At 36.7% G+C, this 22,578-nt stretch overlaps 1 protein-coding gene across 3 annotated transcripts in view; it reads right to left on the reverse strand.

Annotated features, from left to right (window-relative positions):
* RABGAP1L (RAB GTPase activating protein 1 like) overlaps positions 1-22,578 on the reverse strand; it is a 762,391-nt gene that overhangs the window by 318,770 nt on the left and 421,043 nt on the right. For all 3 annotated transcript variants that reach the window (XM_006153335.3, XM_027773764.1, XM_027773765.1), the window contains one exon: positions 6,106-6,180. In XM_006153335.3, the coding sequence (XP_006153397.1) occupies positions 6,106-6,180 (75 nt within the window). The remainder of the gene's footprint in view (positions 1-6,105; positions 6,181-22,578) is intronic.

Raw genomic sequence — 22,578 nt, forward strand, 5'->3', positions numbered from 1 at the left:
ATGTTTATTTTTTAGGAAAACTAGTAAGTAGCTCTGCTTCTCATTTTTTATGTCTACTGGTTAAAATCTCATGTTAAACCTATATTTTTTGGAGACTATATCAAGATTTATCATTTTAAAATCTTATTTTATTCTGAAATGTAACAGAAAAATGCATAAAAATTCAATGTATACTCTAATGACTAACTGATTATAAATTAAAAACAAATACTTATAAAGGACTCATGTATCCACCACCTAGGTTAAGAAAGAAAATAGTGTCAGTACCCTTGAAAATCCCTGTATGCCCCTTCTCAATCATGACCCCTAATTTCTCCCCATACAAGTCACTATCCTGACTTCAACAGGAATTACTTCATGGGTAGTGGTCAGTTTTTCCATCCATGTATCACCCACCCCAATAATAGAGTTTCGTTTTGCTTGAACTATTTACAAAATAAAATCACATCAAATGTAATCTTGTTCTTTGCTTTTTAACTAAAGCTTATATTTATATGATTCATTCAAATTAACTTGTATAGTACAAAATAGTCTTTTCCTTGCTACATAGCACTCTGCTATACAAACACACCAAAGTTATCCATTTTAATGTCTAATCGGAATTCTAATGTTAGACATTCTAATACTGAACATTTGAGTTGTTTCAGTCTTTTGACTATTATAAACACTGACTTTAGCACAATTCTGGTACACATATTTTGGTGTACATGTACATGAGTTTGATAAAGGTATATATCTATCTAGGAGTAGAATTGCTGGAAATATACCTTTACAGATAAGGCCAAATTGGTTTCCAAAGGAGTTATACCAAGTTATAGTTTGTTTTGTTTTGTTTTTAAGCCCAACAGTTTTAAATATTCTGGATAATTCAAACAGAATCCTTTCTGTATTTGGAAAGTCTCTCTCTATATCATTATTAGGATATATGTAGTAACCTATCTTTAAAAATGTATATGAGTTTCTAGAAAGTATATGTTCAATGAAAAACATTTTAAACTACTTCATAAGTAAATATGGTGGAAAAATAGATGGGGTTAAAAATTCTCTAAAATATATGATTTTTAAAGTGAATGAAATATATAACAGGCTATTATTTATTTGCCACCAATTAAGCAAAGACTAATATTTCATTTCAAAGGCATTTGAATTTTATAATGGTTAAAAGCAATCTATAACATCATTCTCCAAAGGTAAGTAATACATTTCTCGTGATTTCATGGATGAATATAAAAGCATCTACTGTGATAAATATTTAACTCTTCCACTGCTTACAACTACATGTTATAAAGCAACAATCAAGCATCTGGAGATGTCCAAGCACAAGACAAGGCTAATTATTTCTTAAAACTAACTAGACACAGAAAAACTTAAAATTAAAACCTTGTTTTTGAATGTACTTTCATTTTTGGTCTTCCTTCTCTCCCAGGCCATGAATGTGAAATATAAATGACCAAGGGTGAAGAAAGGACAGCATCCACAAAAGAAGCAGGCGCTGACGGTGATGAATAAGGAGCTGCCAAAGGATGTCTGGCAGCAAAAAGAAGCAATAGCTTATGTAACTGATAAAAAATTATCAGTAAGATCCTAACAACGTATCTCCCTGGAATCTCTCAGGTAGTGTATTTGATGAATTGTTTAAGCCATACTTCATTCTTCTACCTGTTTAAACCATGGAGGCAAAAACACAGAAAAAAGTTCTACAGTTAACTTACGTTACTCAAATTGGTTGATGGAAAGGTTGGTTAGCTAAGGGAATATACTGATATAATAGGATTACCACACATACAGCCAATTGAAAATAAGACTATAATTATGTTTTTAATCAGCACTATATTGAATATCAGTTAACCTTTCCTTAAGGGTTCTGAAAGCATTTCTACATTTTAAAAGCCATGACAGTGACTGAATAATTCTATTAATGTAGAAAGTATGAGAAGCTAGACTGATTTTCTGTCTATCTTGTGACATAAGTGAAAGACTTACTGAATACAATTGCTTTTCCCTTAACATTTTGAATATATATTCCCATTCTTTCCTCACTCACATTGTTTCCAATGAGAGTTCCGCTGTTAGCCTGATGGGACATCCTTTGTATATAACTTTATGTTTCTCTCTTGCCAATCTTAGTATCTTGTCTTTGTCTGTGGTATTGGTCAATCAGGCTACAATGTGGCCTGGAGAAGATCTTCTGGGGTTGATTCTATTTGGGGGTCCTTTGTATTTCCTGGGACTGGATCTGTGAATGCTTCTCTAGGTTTGGAACATTTTCTTCCAGGATTTCATGTAATATATTATCAATGCCCTTATGAGTCTCTTCGCCTTCTGGGATACCAATTACCTGGATGTTTGGACATTTGACAGTATCTAGTATTTCTCATATATTATTCTCATTTTGGGGGACAATTTTCTCAGTCTTCGTGGTGAATTTTTCTAGGCCAGCAATTCTTTTATATCTGAGATTTGATTTTCTGTATGATCTAGTCTGCTTTTAATATTTTTGAGGGAGGTTTTGACTTCCTGTATTATAGCCTTCATCTCTAAAAGGTCCATTTGATTCTTTTTTACAGTGTGTATTTCCTCTTTCAGATCATGCAAGAATTTCCTCACCTCCTGGAATTCATCAGCTCCTTTCTCCTAACTCTTCTGCAGTTCATTGTCCCTCTTCTCTTTCATATCTGTCAGCTTTGTCACCATGAATATTCTAAATTCTTTATCTGACATTTCTGTGAGTTTCACTGTACCGTCTGAGTAGGAAGAGGAGTTATTCTTTTCCCTTGGAAAAGAGGTATTTTCTTACTTTCACATGTTTTTGTGACCCTGTGGTGATTTCTGGTCATCTGATGGATGGTGCGTTTCTTCCTAATTCTTGATGTTCAATGTGGGCATTCAGAGGCAAGTAGGAGGAGGTGATCTGCAATCTCCCTTCCGTCCCATTTTTTGCTCTTTGTCTATCAAATTCAGTGAGAACTGAGGAATATTCTGACCCTAATTGTATTCAGATGTTTGGATTCTGTTCGCTTGGACCTGTCTAGACACTCAGTGCATAGAGGCCACTAGAAATGAATCTGAAAAAAGGATCTCAGCAGAAATTCTTCATTTTTAGTCAAGGAAAGCAATATTTCACAGCGCAAGTTCAGTAGCCATCTCAGCAATACATTACAATGTGTTAAACAACAAGGCTACAGGTTAAAAAAAAAAAAGAAAAAGAAAAAAAAAAGGAGAAGAAGAAGAGCCAAATTGTGTGGTACCTTCAAAGTTTACTTTGTTGAAAACTAGGGTTCACCACTCATGACCTGAATATCAACTTCTCATCAGAGTTATTATAAAGGCTACCTTTAGAAGAAAGATGGCTCTGAACCATAGTGGATATCCACGTCACTACTCTGCAAGCTCTTCTGGGATTTGATTATTCTAGATACTAGGTGTGTTTAGTAGTGGACTATACAGTGTCTCTTCCCTACTGAAGATATAAACTTCTTCAAAGATTCTACTTTAGTTCTACAAAGATTCTACTCAGTCCTTTAAACGTTTTAAGCTCTTGAGTTTTATTTTCTTCTCCTTAATTCATTCTTAGATGACCTGATCTACTCTCATGATTTTAACTTTGATTTCTTTACACAGAATCATTCTCTAGTATTTTACTGATTGCTGAACACCTTCAGTTGTTGTCCCATAAATATACCAAACTCAAAGAATTCAAAATAAAACTCATCAACTCCTAAATTATTTTCTCCATTTACAGTCAGTGGACGAGCCCACCATGTGGCCTAGTGATTAAAGGATCTGGACCCCAAATGGTCAACTGCACAATTTGAGTCCCATCCTGGCAGCTTGAAAACTACACCAAGCACATAATATAGTCATGTCCCAAATCTTGGCAGGATAGAGAGAAGGAGGAGAAAAGATTGCAGCATGATCATGCTCCATTAGGGGATACTTTCTCCCTATATTTCTGTGTCTCACTCTCTCTGGCCAGTGTACATACCCACTAGCAAATTAAAACAAACAAACAACAACAACAAAACAATGACCATATTTTCTATCTCAGTGCAAAATATCACATCCACCCAGCCACCAAAGGGACAAAACTAGACGTGTCACCTTTGACCAAATTTTGCTTCCTTAATGATCCTGATTCCTGCTACTTTTTCTCTGGGTCTCAGTATCTCCCATTTAAATGGACATTTTTGAACCTTAGTTACATAGCTGGACTCCCATGTAGTCAACTGAGGTTAGAGTCCCAGACCCAGTGGCTTAGAACTCAAGCCAGGCACATGTGTGTGCATGCCCAAAATCCCAAGAGGAGACTGAAGAAGGGCCTATACTGTGGCCATCCCCACTAGGGGGATAATTGCTCACTTTCTGTTTCTCTGTCTCTCTGTCTCTCTCTCTCTCTTTCTCCAGCGAGTATATACACCATATAGCAAAAATATTACTAAAAAGATAAAAATAAAATTAAAAATTGGTATTTTCTAAATGGTCTCTCTACTGCTTGTTTCTTCCATTCCAACCTCTAAACATGAAGAAGAAGAATTTATCTGGGGCCAGCCTATGGCATGAAGGTTAAAGCAGTTGGCTCCTACATGGCTGATGGTGTGGTTCAAGTCTCAGACCAGGCGGCCTAAGAAAAACACTGGATATGTATGCCCAAAATACAAAAGGAGGGAGAAATGGAGGAGAAGGGATTGTGGCCTGATCATTTCTCATGGTAGGTGTTTTCTCACTTATCTTTCTTTCTGTCTTTGCCTTCCTCCTCCATTCCCTCTGTAGCAAGCGTACATAATTGCTGGCAAAAAAATAAAATAAAAAATAAATAAAAAAATAAAGAATTCATCTGAAATGAACACTTGATTATGTTATTCCCTTGCTTCAAACTGTTCAATGTCTCCTCCTTAGCTTTAGAATAAAGCCTGCAATTTTTTTTTTTTTTTTTTTGGAGAGGATTTTGCTATAGGGCGTGTGCACTCACCAGAAAGACAGAGAGAAGCCAGAGAGACAGAAACTGAGAAATCACTCCCTAGGGGGGATGGCCACACCACAATCCCTTCTCCTCCATTTTCCTCTTGGGATCTTGAGCACACACGCACACGCGCCCGGCGTGAGTTTAAGCCATTGGGTCCAGGATTCGAACTGTGGTCGACTACATGGGAGTCTAGCGACATAGCCATTACGCTAACTGCTGGTCCCTAAAGCCTGCATTTTTAACATGACTACACAGTCTTGATAATTTGGTCCTTACCCAACTTACCATTTTTACCTCATAACCCTCCTGCATGCAATTCCTTTATTAAAGTGTCTTTCACATGCTACCCTTTGTGGACTATGTCCTTTTGTTTCCACACTTTTGCTCATGTTGTTCCTTCTGTTTAGAATTCTCTGCTCTCTCCCTTTCCCTTCTCACCTTCTCCAATCTCAATTATTTATGTCTTGGGAAAACTTCTACCTCTCCCAGAAAATCTTTCCTAAAAGTTTTAGCTGAATGAGGTTGGGTAATTCTCCTGTTCTCTTATTCTGTGTATTGCTTTTACCTAGTACACTGTAAGTTCTTTAGTGAGCATGTATTATTTTTGTCATCTGAAAAATCAGTAAGGGCACATAAACAAGAATAAACATATGTCCTATCCAGAACTGTAATGTCTTAGAGAACACAAATTATGATTCATTTTTGTAATCCCACTTCCTGGCCCAATACCCAGCAACTAATAATGCACAGTAAATGTTCTGTTAAGTGAAAGTGGCAGACAAGAAAAAGAATACGTGTACACATACAAACACACACATGACAGAGAAAAAGACTTTTTTTACAGTATAGTGGTTTATAATAGTTCAGGTCCTGACATTTGGGCAGTAATATTGACATCTTTAATTCTAGAGGGTTCTAGTTAAAAATAATTCTAAACAAGTGATTTCCTTCTAGCCAGCAAAATTAATGGAGAAACTATCCTGTTCTTGATATCAGATCTCTTATCATTATAGGTACATTTTCAAAAAGATATGCACATGTAATCTCTATCAGTAAATGGGAAATAAGAAAAAACAAAACCAAGTAGAGGATAAAATAAACTTGGCAGCACTGTGCTATTTATCACATGCAAAAGTACTTACATGAAGAAGCAATACAGCAGCAAGAAAAGACTGTCCTTGACAATACCCAATGTCTTCATCGTACACAGAGTAGGCCTAGAGAATAGAAGAAGAGAAAAAAACATTGTGAACGTGCACAAATCTTAAGTGTTCACTCATATCAGACTTCTGCTTGTTTCTGTCCCTGGTTGTCCAACACAATTTCACTTGTCTTCAACTGGAATGAGTGTGCTATTTGCACAGTGGAATCCATGTAAGAGACTCTGCTTCCTAAAGCAGTTCTAGATGTCCCATTATCCCAGGTTTATCTTTAGAATTGGGAAATAAAGAGGTGCTCAGAACACCTACATTAATTTAAAAAGATCCATTATGGTTTCAGGTCAGGTTTTGAGACCATGGGAGGTAGGGGCAAAGGGAGAGGGAAGAGTAAGAAGGTTCTAAGGCTGATATGGGAGTTTGGATGTACTACAAGGGGAACATCTCAAAACTGCTGAAAGTGTGGTACAAGTCCATAATCTGATGACTAAAACCATTTACTCCCTAGAACCACTAGAAGTTTTTGAAGACCTTTTAAACTAACCTTCCATTTTTCAGAAAGGTAAAGAGTAAAAGTGGCTCCTACTATCTACACTGCTGGGGCAAATCAGAAACATTTAGTACTGCCCTGCCCTTTCTGCAGAATGGCTGAGATCCTCTTTCCATATAGACACCCTCTAATAACAGGTGCTGTAGCTATCCACATCTTTAACAAAATTCTGACTAGGCCACTGGAATACAGCTGAAGAGACTTAGTTACAGGAAATAAAAGATTCCTTGTGAAGTAATTATCATCATTCAACAGAATGTTCACCTCTCTGTCTTCAGAGGAAAGGAAATGAGGTTGTAAGCTTAACTGAATATACACTAATTACTAATTCAAACACCTGGGATGATAATCTTTTTTTTTTCCCCCCTTTTTTTGGAGAGTTTTTTTTTAGCTGTAGGGTGCGTGTGCTCACCAGAAAGACAGACAGAGAGACAGAAAGCGAGAAATCACCCCCTGGGAGGATGCCATGCCGCAATCCCTTCTCCTCCACAGGATGATAATCTTAAAAAAAGACACCTGTGCTAGTTTTTAGGCGGCTACAGTTACAGTATCAGTTATAGTAGGCAGCATGTACTGACTAAAGAGTAAAAATCAAGTTAAAGAGCTTTTTCTATTAAAGTCCAGGTAGTAAATATTTTAGGCTTTGGAAGACATTTATCATTACCAGTTGCTTTTTTTTTTTTTTAAATAAACTTCTTTAAATATAAAATATATTCTTAGATCAAGGGCAATACTGAAACAGGCTTCATGGGCCATAGTTCACTAACTCTTTATTTAGAACTGAGAAAAAAAAAAATCAGGTTCTGCCACATACGTAAGTACACATTTATTTATTATTTTAAATTTGCTAGAAGGTGCATGCCCTTGCAGGTGTGAGATAGAAGGATGGAGAGAAAGGGACACAGAGAGGGGGAGTTACCGGATGGCCATGCCACAATCCCTTCTCCTCCATTTGCCTCTTAGGATTTTGAGCACATGCACACATGTACAGCGTGTTTCTCATGCTACTGGGTCTGGGACTTAAACAGCACAGCCACTCATGTTGAATCCAGTGCTTTAACCACCATGTCACTTACTGGCTCCATCTCTTAGTTATACTTTGTACTAGCACATCTTTTATTGAATTTCCTCCTAAAACTTTTATATTTTTTATACCATCAGAAATGTGGAATTTTGGGAACAGCCAATGGTGTAATGGTTACATTGTTGGACTCCCACATGGTTGACTGCAGTTTGAGTCCCAGACCCAGTGGCCTATAACTCATGCCGGGCACATGTGTGCATACATGCGCACACGTGTCCAAAATCCCAAAAGGAGAATGGAGGAGAAGGGATTATGGTGTTGCCATCCCTGCTGGGGAGTGATTTCTCGCTTTCTGTTTCTCTGTCTCTCTCTGCCTCTCCAGTGAACGCATAGGCCCTATAGCAAAAATCTTTCTAAAAAAAAAAAAAAAGAAATGTAATATTTTCAACTTTTTGTTTCCAACAGTTTGTGGTTAGTACATAGAAATATAGCTTACTTTAATATATTGATCGTTATATCCTATGATTTATTAAATTCACATATTAGTGTTATTTGCCGCTTTTTTGGTGGGGGTGGTGGGAGATTTTTGCTATAGGGCACGAACGCTTGCAAGAAAGACAGAGACAGAAAGTGAGAAATCACCCCCCAGGGGGGATGACCATGCCACAATCCCTTCTCCTCCATCCTCCTCTTGGGATCTTGGGCACACATGCACACGTACTGGGTGTGAGTTTAAGCCGCCAGGTCCAGGACTTGAACCACAATCAACTACATGGGAGTTCAGTGACATAGCCATTTCACCAATTGCTGGTCCCCAGTGTTATTTCCTCTTAAAATATTCCTAAAATTTTCTATGTGCATGATCATGTTGTTCATGAACATTACAATTTTATTTCTTCTGATCTGTTTCACCTTTTCCCCCTTACTGAACTGACTCCACTACTGCACTGCACTGTTCTCCAAAACAATGGTGAATACAAATGGTGAAAGAGCTTCCTCTTCATTCTGATCTTCATTCTGATCTCTGATATGGTAATGACCATAATAATATTATAATGACTGTATCATTTCAATCTTTATTCTGAATCAATCTTGCATATTTGGGTCAAGATTTATTATCTTTTATACTGCTGGATTCAATATGCAACTTTTTTTGGGGGAATATTTCATAAAGAATTGGTCTATAACCTTTTCTTGCAATGTCTTCGGCACATTTTAGCAAAGGGTTATGTTGGTCTTATAAAACAAGTTTGCCAGTATTCCCATGCACTCTATTTCTGAAAGAATTTTCTATTAGATTGGTATTAATTCGTCTTTAAATGATAGAATTCACAAATGAAACTATCTGGGCATACAGTCTTCTCTGTGGAAATTAAATCTCTTTAATGGAAATAGAGTTATCCATATTTTCTTTTTCTTTTTGTATTAATTTATGTAATTTGTGTTTTTCAAGGAATTTGTCTAAGTTGCTGAATTTACTGAAATAAATTTCTTTACAATAGTCCTTTAACTTTTGAATATCCATACATGATTTATCCTCTTTCATTCATAAAATTCTTAATTGTCTTTTCTTTTTTCTTGATTAATCTTGCTAAGAGTTGACTAATTTTATTAATCTTTTCAAAGACTCAGCTTTTGATTGCATTTTTTTCTTTTATTAATGTGTTTTTTACTTGATTGATTTCTATTCTTATTCTTATTGATTCTTTCCTTCTTTTTATTTAGGGTTTAATTATTGGCTCTCATTTTCCAGTTTATTGAGATAGAAACTTAGACCATTTTTCTTAAATGTAGGCATTTAAAGTTATAAATTTCTGGGACCAGCAAGTTAGCGTAATGGCTAAGTCGCTGGATTCCCACATAGTCGACGGCAGTTCGCAACCCCGAACCCAGTGGCTTAAATTCACGCCGGGCATGTGTGCGTGCATGCCAAAGATCCCGAGAGGAGAAAGGAGGAGAAGGGATTGCGGCATGGCCATCCTCCCTGGGGGGTGATTTCTCGCCTTCTGTCTCTCTGTCTCTCTCTGTCATTCTGGCGAACACACGTGCCCTATAGCAAAAATCTCTCCAAAAAAAAAAAAGTAAAGTTATAAATTTCTCTCTAACTTCTTGGTAACTTTTACAAACACTGTGGAAGTACGATGCTAAATCTTGCCAACTGTCCCTAACGTAAACATGATAGCCAACGAAGTAGCACAGACCTGGCTTGCTCTCAACTCAGTGGATTTCTGAGACAAGCTGGGCAATTCTACTCCAAAAGTCATAGCCTCAGAGGAAAAAATCTGGGGTTTACTACAAAGGCAAGCGCTTAAACACAGGACCACTATGGTGGCAACCTTTGCACTACGGAAGTAAGTAGGAGAGCTAAATAGGCTTATACCAGCTCCCATCCTAGGTTTTTTTCTCTATATAAAATGAATTAGACAATTCATAAATTCCTCCAGTGAGTTGTAACAGAGTGTTTTGCCATGTTTATAATCAATAACAAGGGACCTTGATAAATTCATGGAAAATTGCAATTAAAGTACAAGATTATTTTGGTGCAAAATATTTTTGAAATTGGGGGAACCAGCAGTTAGCGTAATGGTTATGTCGCTGGACTCCCAGGTAGTTGACCACGGTTAGAGTCCTGGACCTGGTGGCTTAAACTCACGCCGGGTGCGTGTGCATGTGTGCCCAAGATCCTGAGAGGAGAATGGAGGAGAAGGCATTGCAGCATGGCCATCCCCCCTGGGGTGTGATTTCTCTCTTTCTGTCTCTCTGTCTCTCTGTCTCTCTCTGTCTTTCTGGCGAGCACACGTGCCCTATAGCAGAAGACCTCTCCGAAAAAAAAATTTTTTTTAAAATCCATTCATTTAATACATGTTTTCTATAATTTTTTTAATGACTTCTCATATGTCAGGACCAATTAATCCTTGAGTTATTAATGATCATTTATTATAAGTTCTAAAATCAAATGAATATATAGATTCTCTGAGTCTTATGCTGTAAGTAGAACGAATGTGGAAGCATTATAAACATTAATAGCTTGATGTTCTATCCAGTGTATTCAATTGTAACATAAACCATCTACAGATGGCTACTTTAGAAAATTATTTTCCCTGGGTCTAAGCCAACATTTAAAAAACAATTATTTATTTAATTTTATTTATTATTATTTATTTTGACCAGAGAAAGACAGAGAGAAAGGGAAAGTGAGAAAGTAAGCGGCCAGGTCCAGGCTTGTCAGCCATGTCAACTTCCAGCACCTTAACCACCATGCCACCAGTCAGCCCCACTACCAGAAATTTTTAAACTAAGTCACTCATTAAAATTATGGGAGGAAGTGGGAAAAAGGGAAGGAAAAAATTCTATCTTGTGTACACAAACAAAAGAAAAACAGATTACCACAGATTCCAACTTATGAAAACAGTCCAATGAACTAGAACATATAATGGTCAAAGCTAACAATATCCAAAGAACATGTTAGAATACTGCTTATCCGTGCTACCACATCTCCAAAAGTCCTCACCAAAACTTAAATCTTCACTGACATAAACTTCTTCATTGACATATAGTCTTCTCAAATAATCCCATTATACTCAGGGATCATGTCACTTAGAAGTTAAAACTCCGAACTTTAGAATAGTCACGGGTCAGCTGGTGGCATGGTGGTTAAAATGGCTGGATCCCACATGGCCAACTGGGCAGGTTGAGTTACAGTCCTAGACCCAGCAACTTGAAAAACACTTGGGCATATATGTGTATGTGGGGGCATGCCCAAATCCCCAAAGGATGAAGAGACATAGGAAAAGTAATTGTGGCTTGGCACACACCCTGACAGAGTGGTGTTGTTGTTTTTTTTTGTTTGTTTGTTTGTTTTTTACTTTCTTTCTTGAGCTCTTTCCAGCAAGTATAGGTGCCCAAAGAAAACTTAAAAAAAAAAAAAATTTTTTTTTTTGATCAGCTGCCTCAATCCAGGGAGAACTTTTATCTATTCATTTTGTTTTATCACCAAAACTCTTAAAATCTTTACCAAAAATGTCTAATACTTGCTAAACTGATTAAGTACTCTAATATACTTGACAGTGATAGTTTTCATCTGCCTCTCAGAATCTTTGATGTTTTATAAAACTAAATGGTAAATCTAGCAAGAATTTTCTAGTATGTATGTATGTATGTATTTAAGAGAGAGTTTTGCTACAGGGCATGTGCACTTGCCAGAGAGACAGAGACTGAGATCCAGAAAGTGAGAAATCACCCCCAAAAGGGATGGCCACATTGCAATCCCTTCTCCTCCATTCTCCTCTTGGGATTTTGGGCACGCACGTACATGTACCACAAACTCTAGGACTCGAACCACAGTCAACTAAGTGGGAGTCCAGCGATATAACCATTACTCCATCTGCTGGTTCCAGAATTTTCTAGTATTTAAAAGGACCATCCTCATTAACTATGCTCAGCAAATTTATTCAAAAGCCTTAGTAGGGGAATATACTGTTGTCTCAACAATACACAGTTTTGTAAAAGCACATGTCTTTTCAACTAAAATCAGGATTTCCATGGAATAACTAAAATTATTTTATAGAAAAAGTCATAAATTAATATCCTATACCCTAAATTATTTTTCAGACTGTAGTCACTTCTTTGAGGCCATACAGTTTAGAATTTGAGGGACCAGAAGTTGGCGCAATGGCTATGTTGCTGGATTCCCATGCAGTTGACCATGGTTCAAGTCCCGGACCTGTGGCTTAAACTCACGCCAGGTGCATGTGTGCATGCCCAAGAACTCAAGAAGAGAATGAAGGAGAAGGGACTGTGGCGTGGCCATCCCTCCTGGGGGTGATTTCTCACTTTCTGTCTCTCTGTCTGTCTCTGTCTTTCTGGTGAGCACATGCACCCTATAGCAAAAACCTCTCCAAAAAATAAAAAGAAAAAAAGAAATTTGATAACTCATGGCAGTAGTTGTGTATGTACTGATTCATAGCTTCTTTTTGTTTCTTTTACTCAAAAAAAAGTTTTACTTACAGGTAAGGCTTTACTTACCCACAATATTGCGAAAAGGGGTTTGAGTAAAGACATAAATCTAGCTCTTAAATATTCACAAAAGAACGACAATATGTTTCTTTCAAAAAGCATATATTGGGTGCCAGCAGGCATGTGGGGTTAAGATGCTGATCCCCACATGGTCGAGTTCAAGTCTCAGATCAGGCAGCCTGATAAAACATGCTGTGTGTGTGTGTGTGTGTGTGTGTGTGTGTGTGTGTCCAAAGTCCCAAGAGGTACATGAAGGAGAAGGGATTACAGTGTGGCTGTTATCCCTGAAGGATGATTTCTCACTTTTCCTCTCTGTCTCTCTCCAATGAGTGTACATACCCTACAGGGGACAAAAAAAAAAAAAAGATACATACATTAGAAGATCTATGAGTGCTACAGGGGCTTATATAAATATGTTTTGGGTATAATTTGATATATGGTCAGAAATACCCAGAACATAAAACATCCAAGAACTTGGTGATGACAAGGCAGACTTTTTTGCCACTAAAAACTCTAATTGGGTCAGTGGATGGTGTGGTGACTGGGGCACTGGATTCTCACATGGTCGACCATGGTTTGAGTCCTGGACCTGGTGGCTTAAGGGGTCTCTCCAAGTGTATATGTATAAATTCCCAGAATCCAGAGAGGATGGCAGCCTGGTCCTCCCTTTGGGTGGTGGTGGGGGGTGATTTCTCACTTATCTTCTGTCTCTTTCCAGAGGGGACACATACTGAATGGCAAAAATCTAACAATAACAACAAACCCTCTGATAACTTAAAAACAACTTAGTTTCTGTTTTTTTACAAATTATATTTACTGACATATATAATTTACAAACAGTAAGATTCACCTTTTGCTCTTTTTATTCTTTTTTGAGAAAGATATACTACTGGATATGTTGATGACAAATACTTCCAAGAACTTTACAGTCTATATTTGCATGAAGCTAAATGTGAAGGGAAAAGGTACCTTACTGCACAGAACTATTTTTACCAAGTTAATATGTGACATGAAAATATTTAGCCTTTTAGACTTCCACATGGTTCATTCTATAACCCAGCTCCATATAAGAATTACCCACGTAGGCTGCATTTATACATCTTTTTTAAAGGCACAATTAAGTCACTGTCCACCATATCACATGCCTAGAATAACAATTTTGCCCTGTTGCCCCAACATAACTATTAAAATCACCTTCAACCTCAAAAATTTCCTAATTAGGATGATAAACAGAAGAGCCATATGATCCATACCAGAATCCATGCAATAAATCCCTCTATAATTTTGTACTTAGAACATCTGTGCCCTTAGTCTTAAAGAAGCATATGCTAATGAGATAATAAATATTATATAATCCAGCTTTTTTTTTTGCCTTAACTTCCAAGCATTAATAATCAAATGTGTTATTCAACTATAGAAAAAAGCTCAACTCTAGTACCTAATAACATCTACTTCTCTTGGTCACTGTATTTATCTATTTTACATGACTTAATTTTGTAAACTCTTCTGGTCTTTCAGTAAGTAGAAAGACAATCACTCAATCAGGAAAAAATCAATTATGGTGCTATTGTTCTCTTAGCCTTTTTCTGCTAATGATGTTATCACACTCTCTCTTAATGAGAGAAAAATTAGATCATTGGAATCATTACCTAATGAATCTGAAAGAGGCTTTTCTTTATTATCACCAGCTTCCAGAGCTCTGTCCAATTTTAAAAACTGAAAGATCATTTGGCACTTTTTACTTAATTTTCTTTGATTTATACAGTTATATTCCTGATACTTAATTTGTACTTTTATCTGATGCTGGCATTGGGGAGGGATGTTGAGAGAAGATACAGAGCAAATAAAGAAAGGGGGGGGGTAGGGGGAGAAAAATAGGTGACGTTCTAATTCCACTCCTCTTTGGAGCATTCCTAACTAAAAAGTTTTCTGTCACTGCCTCTTCCATAAACGAGGAACTCTGAGATTTGTAATAGGAGAGCACGTTATATGAGTGATACACTCTGAAGGCTTCTCCTTCCCCATAAAAGGTGTCTCAGATGCAGATTTCTTAATAGGATGGTTCTCTAAAAGTTAATCATGCTTCATCAACCCTGATGTCATCCTGATAAATTTTTAATACCTCCCTTATACAAATACATTTAACACTTATTGAGAATTGTGCTGTCTACATGCCCATCACTGTTACAAGAGAAGTCCAATGGAACATGAAAGTCTATGAGATATCAGACACAGAAGATATGAATTTAATGACCACGTAGTGGAGAGCTGAATATGAAAGTGCAAATTAGTACTGCATTGATCTTATCTCTGCTTGTTTATCTTTTGGGATTGAGTTAGCAGTAAAAATGACTTTTAGAGACCACCTACTAAATTGATTTTATGATCCATTAAAGGATTTTGGTGCGAGTCCTTTCTCTTGGAATTCTTCAAAGCACTGTTCTGGATCAGTCTAACCCTCTTCTAACGAGTTAAAGAGAATCCTCTCCCTCTACTTGAAATTTACCTAACTTTATACTAGTTCTCCCAACTTGTTGCTTCTTAGGCCAGCTGCTTGCAATTTGGGGAAGTCACCCGGTGATGCAGAGGTTAAGGCAGTTGAACTCACATGGCTGACTGCATAGTTTGAATCCTGGAGGTGGCTTGAAAATCACACCAGGTGCAAGTGCATGCATGCCCAAAAATCTCAAGAGAAGAATGGAGGAGACGTAATTGTGGTGTGTCTGTCCTCCCTGGGTGTGGGTGATTCTCACTTTCCCTCTCTCTCTCTCTTTCTGGGGAGTGCACACACCTATAGCAAAACAAAGCCAAAAAAAATCTTGGTAGTCTCACTTTTCTATCTTGGGATTACTGCCTGTGTTTTGAGGTTTGAAGAATCTTTGTGTACCCAGATGTCTTCGAGAGTTTTCCACCAGTAATTTTATAGTTTGAGGTTTTACAATTAGATTTTTGATCCATTGTGAGTTGATTCTTGTTAATGGTGAAAGACGGGTCCAGTTTCATTTTTTCTGCATGTACATATCTAGTTCTAGCACAATTTGCTGAAGAAATTTCCTTTTCCCTTCTGGATTGTCTTGTGCCTTTGTTAAAAATCAGCTGGCTATATGTTTTGGAGTTTATTTTTGAATTCTCTATTCTGTTCCATTAGTCTTCATGTCTGTTTTTGTGCTAGTACCATGCTGTTTTGATTATTACAGTCTTTTTTTTTTTTTTCACAGCATTGCCGTGGTGATACAGGGTCTTTTATGATTCCACATAAAATTTAAGATTATTTTCTCTATTTCTGTGAAGAATGTCTCTGGTAATTTAATTGATATTGCACTGAATTTGCAAATTAAGTTAGATAAAATTGATATTTTGATTACATTAATTCTTCAACCCAGAAACACGGGATGTCTTTCCACTTTTGTATATCATGCTCAATTTTTTCCTGTTTTTCATTGTTTTCCTTGTACAGGTCTCTCATCTCTTTGGTTAGGTTTATTCCTAGGGATTATTATTTTTTGTGTGTGTGGCTATTGTAAATGGGATTTTTTTTTTTCAGTTCTGTCTCAATCTGTTCATTGTTGGTATGTAAAAATGCTATAGATTTTTGTACAATGACTTTGGCTCCTGCCACTTTACTGAATTCATTTATCATTTCTATGAGGTGTGTGTGTGTGTGTGTGTGTGTGTGTGTGTGTGTGCGCTTTTGGATTTTCTATTTATAGAATCATTTTGTCTGCAAATAGGAACAATCTCACTTCCATCTAAAAAGTTTCTGAACAATAATAGAAAAGATAATTAGAACGAAGAGTCAATCTTCAGACTAGGAGAAAATATCTTCAAACTATGCTTCAGATAAGACACTGATAAACAGAATGTATAGGAAATTCAAATAGCTCACCTGTAAAAAAAAAGGAAGAAGAATCAATTTTAAATATGGGCAAATTATGAGAAGAGAATGGAAGACAAAGGACTGAAGTGTGGCAATCCTTTCTGGGGATGCTTTCGTTTTTTATTTTTTAGAATTTTTTTATTTAATTTTATTTATTTTTTATTCATTTGTTCATTTAAATTTGACCACAGAGGGACACACAGAGACAGGGAGAGAGAGAGAGAGAGAAAGCAAGTCTCCAGGTCCAGGACTTGAACCACAGTCGGCCATGTGGGAATCCAGCGCCTTTAACCGCCATGCCACCTGCTGGCCGTGAATTATTATTTATTTCATTTTATTTATTCATTCATTTATTTTAATTTCACCAGAGAGAGAGAGAGAGAGAGGGAAAGGGAGAAAGGAAGCCACCAGGTCCAGGACTCGAACCATGCCACCTGCTGGTCCCACCTTCTGGGGATGCTTTCTTACTTTCTCGTTCTGTGTATCTCTTCTGTGAACACACATGTCCTATAGCAAAACTTTAAAACACAAAAAGAGGGCAAATATGCTGAATAGACAGTTCCTCAAGGAAGACATAGGAATGGCTAAAGCATATGAAAAAATGCTCAACATCTCTTATCATAAGGGAAATGCATATCAAAATCACAATGAGATACCACTTAACCTTAGTTAGAATGGGGACCAGCAGTTAGCGTAATGGCTATGTCGCTGGACTCCCAGGTAGTCGACCGTGGTTCGAGTCCCGGACCCAGTGACTTAAAACTCACGTCGGGCCCCCCCCCCAAAAAAAAAATAACCTTAGTTAGAATGGCTATGATTTAAAAAAAAATAGTATGACAAGTGCTGGTGAGTCTGTCATTAAAAAAAGGAATCCTCCTACTCGGTGGGTATGTAAATTAATATAGCCACTGTGGAAAACAATATGGGGTTTCCTCAAAAACCTTGAAATAAATAGGGACCAGCAGTTAGCGTAATGGCTATGTTGCTGGATTCCCATGTCCTCGACCACGGTTCGAGTCCTGGACCCAGTGGCTTAAAACTCACGACGGGCGCGTGTGCGTGCGTGCCCAAGATCCTGAGAGGAGAATGGAGGAGAAGGGATTGCGGCGTGGTCATCCCCCCTGGGGGGTGATTTCTCACTTTCTGTCTCTCTGTCTCTCTCTGTCTGTCTGGCGAGCGCACGGGTCCTATAGCGAAAACCTCTCAAAAACAAACAAACAGAAAACCTTGAAATAGAACTATCAAATGACCCAGTATCACTACTCCTATGTATTTACCCAAAGGATATTTTCCACTTAGTCAGAAAAACACCTGCATATCCATGTTTACTATAGCATTATTCACAACTGCTAAGACACAGACTCAATCTAAATGCCCAAGAACAGATGAGTAGATTGGAAAAATGTGGCACATATACAGTATGACATATTACTCACCCATAAAAAACAATGGGATCTTGTTATTTGAAACAAAGTGGATGGACATAGAAGATTTAGTGCTAAGTGAAGCAACTCAGACTATGAAAAACAAATACGGAATGTCCCCATTCAATATATACCAAATGTCTGCATTCTGCGGCAGAAATTGAAAGATTCAAAAATATAATAGCAGGGAGGGCAAGTGTAGATACCAGAGACTATACAGGAGAGGCTGGATAGTAGGGACTGAGAGGGCAGGGCCTTGGGGGAAAATCTTAAACAGATATAAGAAAGCAAAGTCATCTGTTGAAAATGATATATATAGCACTATCTTTGACTTGACTGACATAACTGGATGCATGCTTTGAAAAACGATATGGTATGCTGTAAAGATGTACGATGATTAAATGTAAATTTTTAAAAAGAAGAAGTAATGGATTAGAAGCAATTACAAAAATATCATTTACGTACCATTTTGGTAATGGAGGAATAGCTCCTATTTGACCAATCCTCCCCCTGGTAACAAATGTACGCTATATTGTGAAAAATATATAAAACAACTATTTGAAAATACTAAAGAGAAGGGAGAATACCCATGGGAGAAGAGAATGACACTGGCTAAAATTCTCATTGTTGATAGCTTTTGCCAAAGTCAGGCTCTAGTGGTACCACTTTGGTAGCTAAAACTTGAACAAAAAACTATAATCCTAGTGGCTTAAAGATTTAGAGAACACTAGGACAGAAGTTGGTGTGGACGTTAAGGCATTGTATCCCACATGGCTGACTTCACAGTCTGAGTCTTGGACCTGACAGCTTGAAAATCACACTGGGTGCATGTGCATGCAGACCCAAAATCCTGAGAAGTGATTTTATCATTTCCCCTCTTTTTCTCTCTTTGGTAAGCACATGTACCCTATAGAAATATACTATTAATTAAAAAATAAAACAACAAAAAACTCTAAAAACAAACAAAAAAAAAACTAGAGAACATATTAGACTGACCATCACAGCTAGAAAGTAAGAGTGGAGATTTTGGAAAAAAGAGAGCAAAACATTCGCTACATATAATTCCACTTATAGAGAGTTCTGTAACAAATCAAACTAACATAGGGTTTTTAAAAATTAAAACAGAGATTGTATCACATAAGGGTCAGGGATTGACTGGAAAGACATGAGGGATCTTATATGCCTTAGACTGCAGACGTATATGCATTTGTAAAAATGAATGCTGTGGTGATCAGTGAAAGTATGTAAAATAAATTAATTAATAAAAAATTTTTAAAAAATGAATGAATTGCACTCTTCATATTTGTACACTTCATTGAAAGTAAGTTTTACCTACCAAAAAGAACTGTTAGCAAATATTGAACTCTAGTGAATATACATGTTACAGTATTTAGGCATAGGTATACTCATAGCTTTAACTTACTTTGAAATGGCTTGTTAGGGTTGACTGACTAAATAGAGGAGGAATACGGATATATAGATATGTGATTGACAAATGTTAATTATAGATTCTAGGTAGAAGATTCATGAATGTTCTCTGTACAATTCTTTCAACTTCTCTGTGTACTTGAAGATTTTTATAACCGTTAGGGGAAAATGTGTGTCTGTGTTCTGTACCTCCACCTATTCTGGACTACAGACTACTTTTTTCACAAGGTTCCCAAGACTACTTCCAGTCTTCTTCATTAAGTAAATCAACATTTGCTGGGCATCTATTCTGTATCAAACACTGTGCTTTGTAGAAAACAACAACAAACAAACCTAAGTACCTGCTTCTCAGTTTAGAGTCTTGTGGGAGAGATTGGCACGTATAATAAAAAAAAGAACATAGTGAGAGAAGTGATGATGGGTATTTGGAAGTTCAGAGGGAAAGATGGGTAACCAAATCATAGTTCAGGGAGTAGAGTTAAAGCAAGGAACGTATTGCAGACAAGGTGATGCTGTCTCAACCCTCAAAAGAGGCACAATGAGAATCACTACAAACTTGGCCTCATGTTCTTGAAGGAAGAATACAGCTTCTTTAGGCATGCTATTGAAAGAGGGCAAGCACAGGCATGAGAGAGTTTGTCATATTAATTATGGGCCAGATGCTGTGTTAAGTGTTTTTCCATGTTCTTAGTTAATCCTCACAAAGTCCTAGGAGATGAGAAAAGTGAGGTTTACAAAGGGTAACTAACTTGGGCAAGGTGACATAGCTAACAAGTGGTAGAGCCAGGACTTGAACCCAAAACTATTTGAGAACAAAGCCTATACCCTTACTACAAAGCCTATGCCTTAATTATACCACTTAGACTCTTTGTACAGAATTACTCTTACGTATGTATGTGTTTGTGTCCATGGAAGACAGAAGGGCCTACATTCTTACTTCCCTTGGGGGGTCAATAAAGATGAAGATAGGACTCCATGTCCTCAAGAAGAAATTACAGAATGAAGGGCGGTTTAACCTTTTTATTCCAGGTCTTTTGGGCATAGAAAAGGAGGTCTTTTAATATCTTTGTGTCACATATTTATTACCATGATGACCATAGGCTAAAACTAAGGCATGAAAACATAAAAAATTGGTAAGGCTTAATCTTTCTGCTGTTAACATGTAAGTTCTTAATAAAATAAACATAAAAAAATTGACTTTTTATTTTTATTGTTTACCTTGTAACTGTTACTCACTAACAGGGATATTAACTTGTAAAATAAAAGGGCAGCAGGGCTGAATCCATCAGCCTAAAACACATAATAAATGTCATTGTTCTTGGAATGCCTTAAAGTCATTAGGAAAAGTGTTCCAGCTAATTTTCCTAAAAGTTTCTCTACAACTCTTTCACCTCAAATACTACTCTCACACCAGCCACTCAGCTGATATGGAAAATAGCGAATGGTATATCTCTTTTGTCCTGGGAATGGACAAGAGGCAGTCATCTCATCAGATAAGCACACTTACAGGTAAAGATGAAGAAGTTCAGACACAGGAAGAATGAAAATGGCAATTCAAAGATGTTCTCTGAAAAGATAAAAAGGCTGCTATGGGGGCGTGCAAGAATAGGTCAGACTTCTGAAACTGATCCCTACTCAGCTTCTTGGCACGGCTGAAGTAACTGACATATTTGCTAATGTACTGGCTACTGACAGATGATAGTGAAGTCCATAAGTTTTAACTGTGACACATGTTTTTCTAAATTCTAATCTAAATATTGAATTGTCATGATTTTTCCATAAAACCCAAGAGCAATGCTGGAAGTAGGCAATACTAACTCAGATCTTCTCATTTTAACAGGAGCCTGATGTTAATATAAAGTGCTTTGCCATTTATTAGTCAAACAAACTGCTTCAACTATAACCCAAAACAAATAAACACAAATAAACAAAGCAGCCTCTAGATTATTATTCTTGGCACCAGTAGTCCTTATGTGAGTATGTCAGGGAAACAACCAAATATAAAATATGTGGAATAATCTTATTTTCAAACTAAAAAGAGATCTCTTCTCACACAATCTGGGAGACAAAAAGAGATACCAAGGAAAATTATTTTTAAGTAATGCCACAATAAGCTAAATGAAAAGAGGTCAGAGAGTAACAAAAATCTTAAGATAACAGTTATCTGAAAGAAATTAGGGTGGGGCCTGCAGGTGGTGTGATGGTTAAGGGCGCTGGACTCTCACATGGTCAACCATGGTTTGAGTCTCAGAACCGGTGGCTAGCTTTTTCACTTACCCTCTCTTTCTCTTTCACTCTGCCCCTCACTGGTTAAATTTAAATAAATAAATAAAGTTAAATAAAATAATTCTTAAAAATAAAATCAGAGTAATATTTTTTAAAAGGTTATCTAATACAGTGCTTAAGAATAAATGTGGCTTTTCAAAGAATTCTTTAGCATTAATTGCTTTACCTGCCAAATAATCTAACATTTATTTATCAATAATGCTGCCCATTTCTCCAAATATTTACATACATTATTTATTCCTTACAAGACCCCTCTGTATTATCTCATTTTATAGATGAAGAAATTGAGGCACAACAAAAAAGATAAATAATAATTTGTTCAAAGTCATTCAGTTGGAGCTATAATTCAAACTTAGGCAGTCTAGCTTCAGAGCCCAAGCTCTGAGGATTACTATTTGGTTTCTGAATTTTAATGACTGTTGACATGTGTCCCTGAGTTCAGATAAATGGATGACTATGAAACGTAACTATAAAACACACATTTTTCTTTTTGTTATATAGACCATAAATATTCATAAATTCATCAGAGAGATTACTTTAGTTATAAAAAGTAGAAAAATAATAACCACAAAATTCAGGGCAGTAATTGACTCTAGTGGGGAAGAGTAGATCCAAGAGAACATCTGTGGATATTCAAAGATATTGGTAATATATTTCTTAAGTTGTAGGTTCAAGGATGTTATTCCTTCATCTTTTAAATTTTAAATATAAATTATGTTTATTTATTTTAATGTATACTCAATAATTTAAAATTTTAATTAAAATATTTTAAAATTTACTCATTAGTAAGCATTCATTTAACAGCTCGTGACAATGTCAATTTGGGTTATATCTCCAGAATATAAACATAAAA

The sequence above is a fragment of the Tupaia chinensis genome, unplaced genomic scaffold, assembly GCF_000334495.1.
Source record: "Tupaia chinensis unplaced genomic scaffold, TupChi_1.0 Scaffold000369_1, whole genome shotgun sequence".
NCBI classification, from domain to species: domain Eukaryota; kingdom Metazoa; phylum Chordata; class Mammalia; order Scandentia; family Tupaiidae; genus Tupaia; species Tupaia belangeri.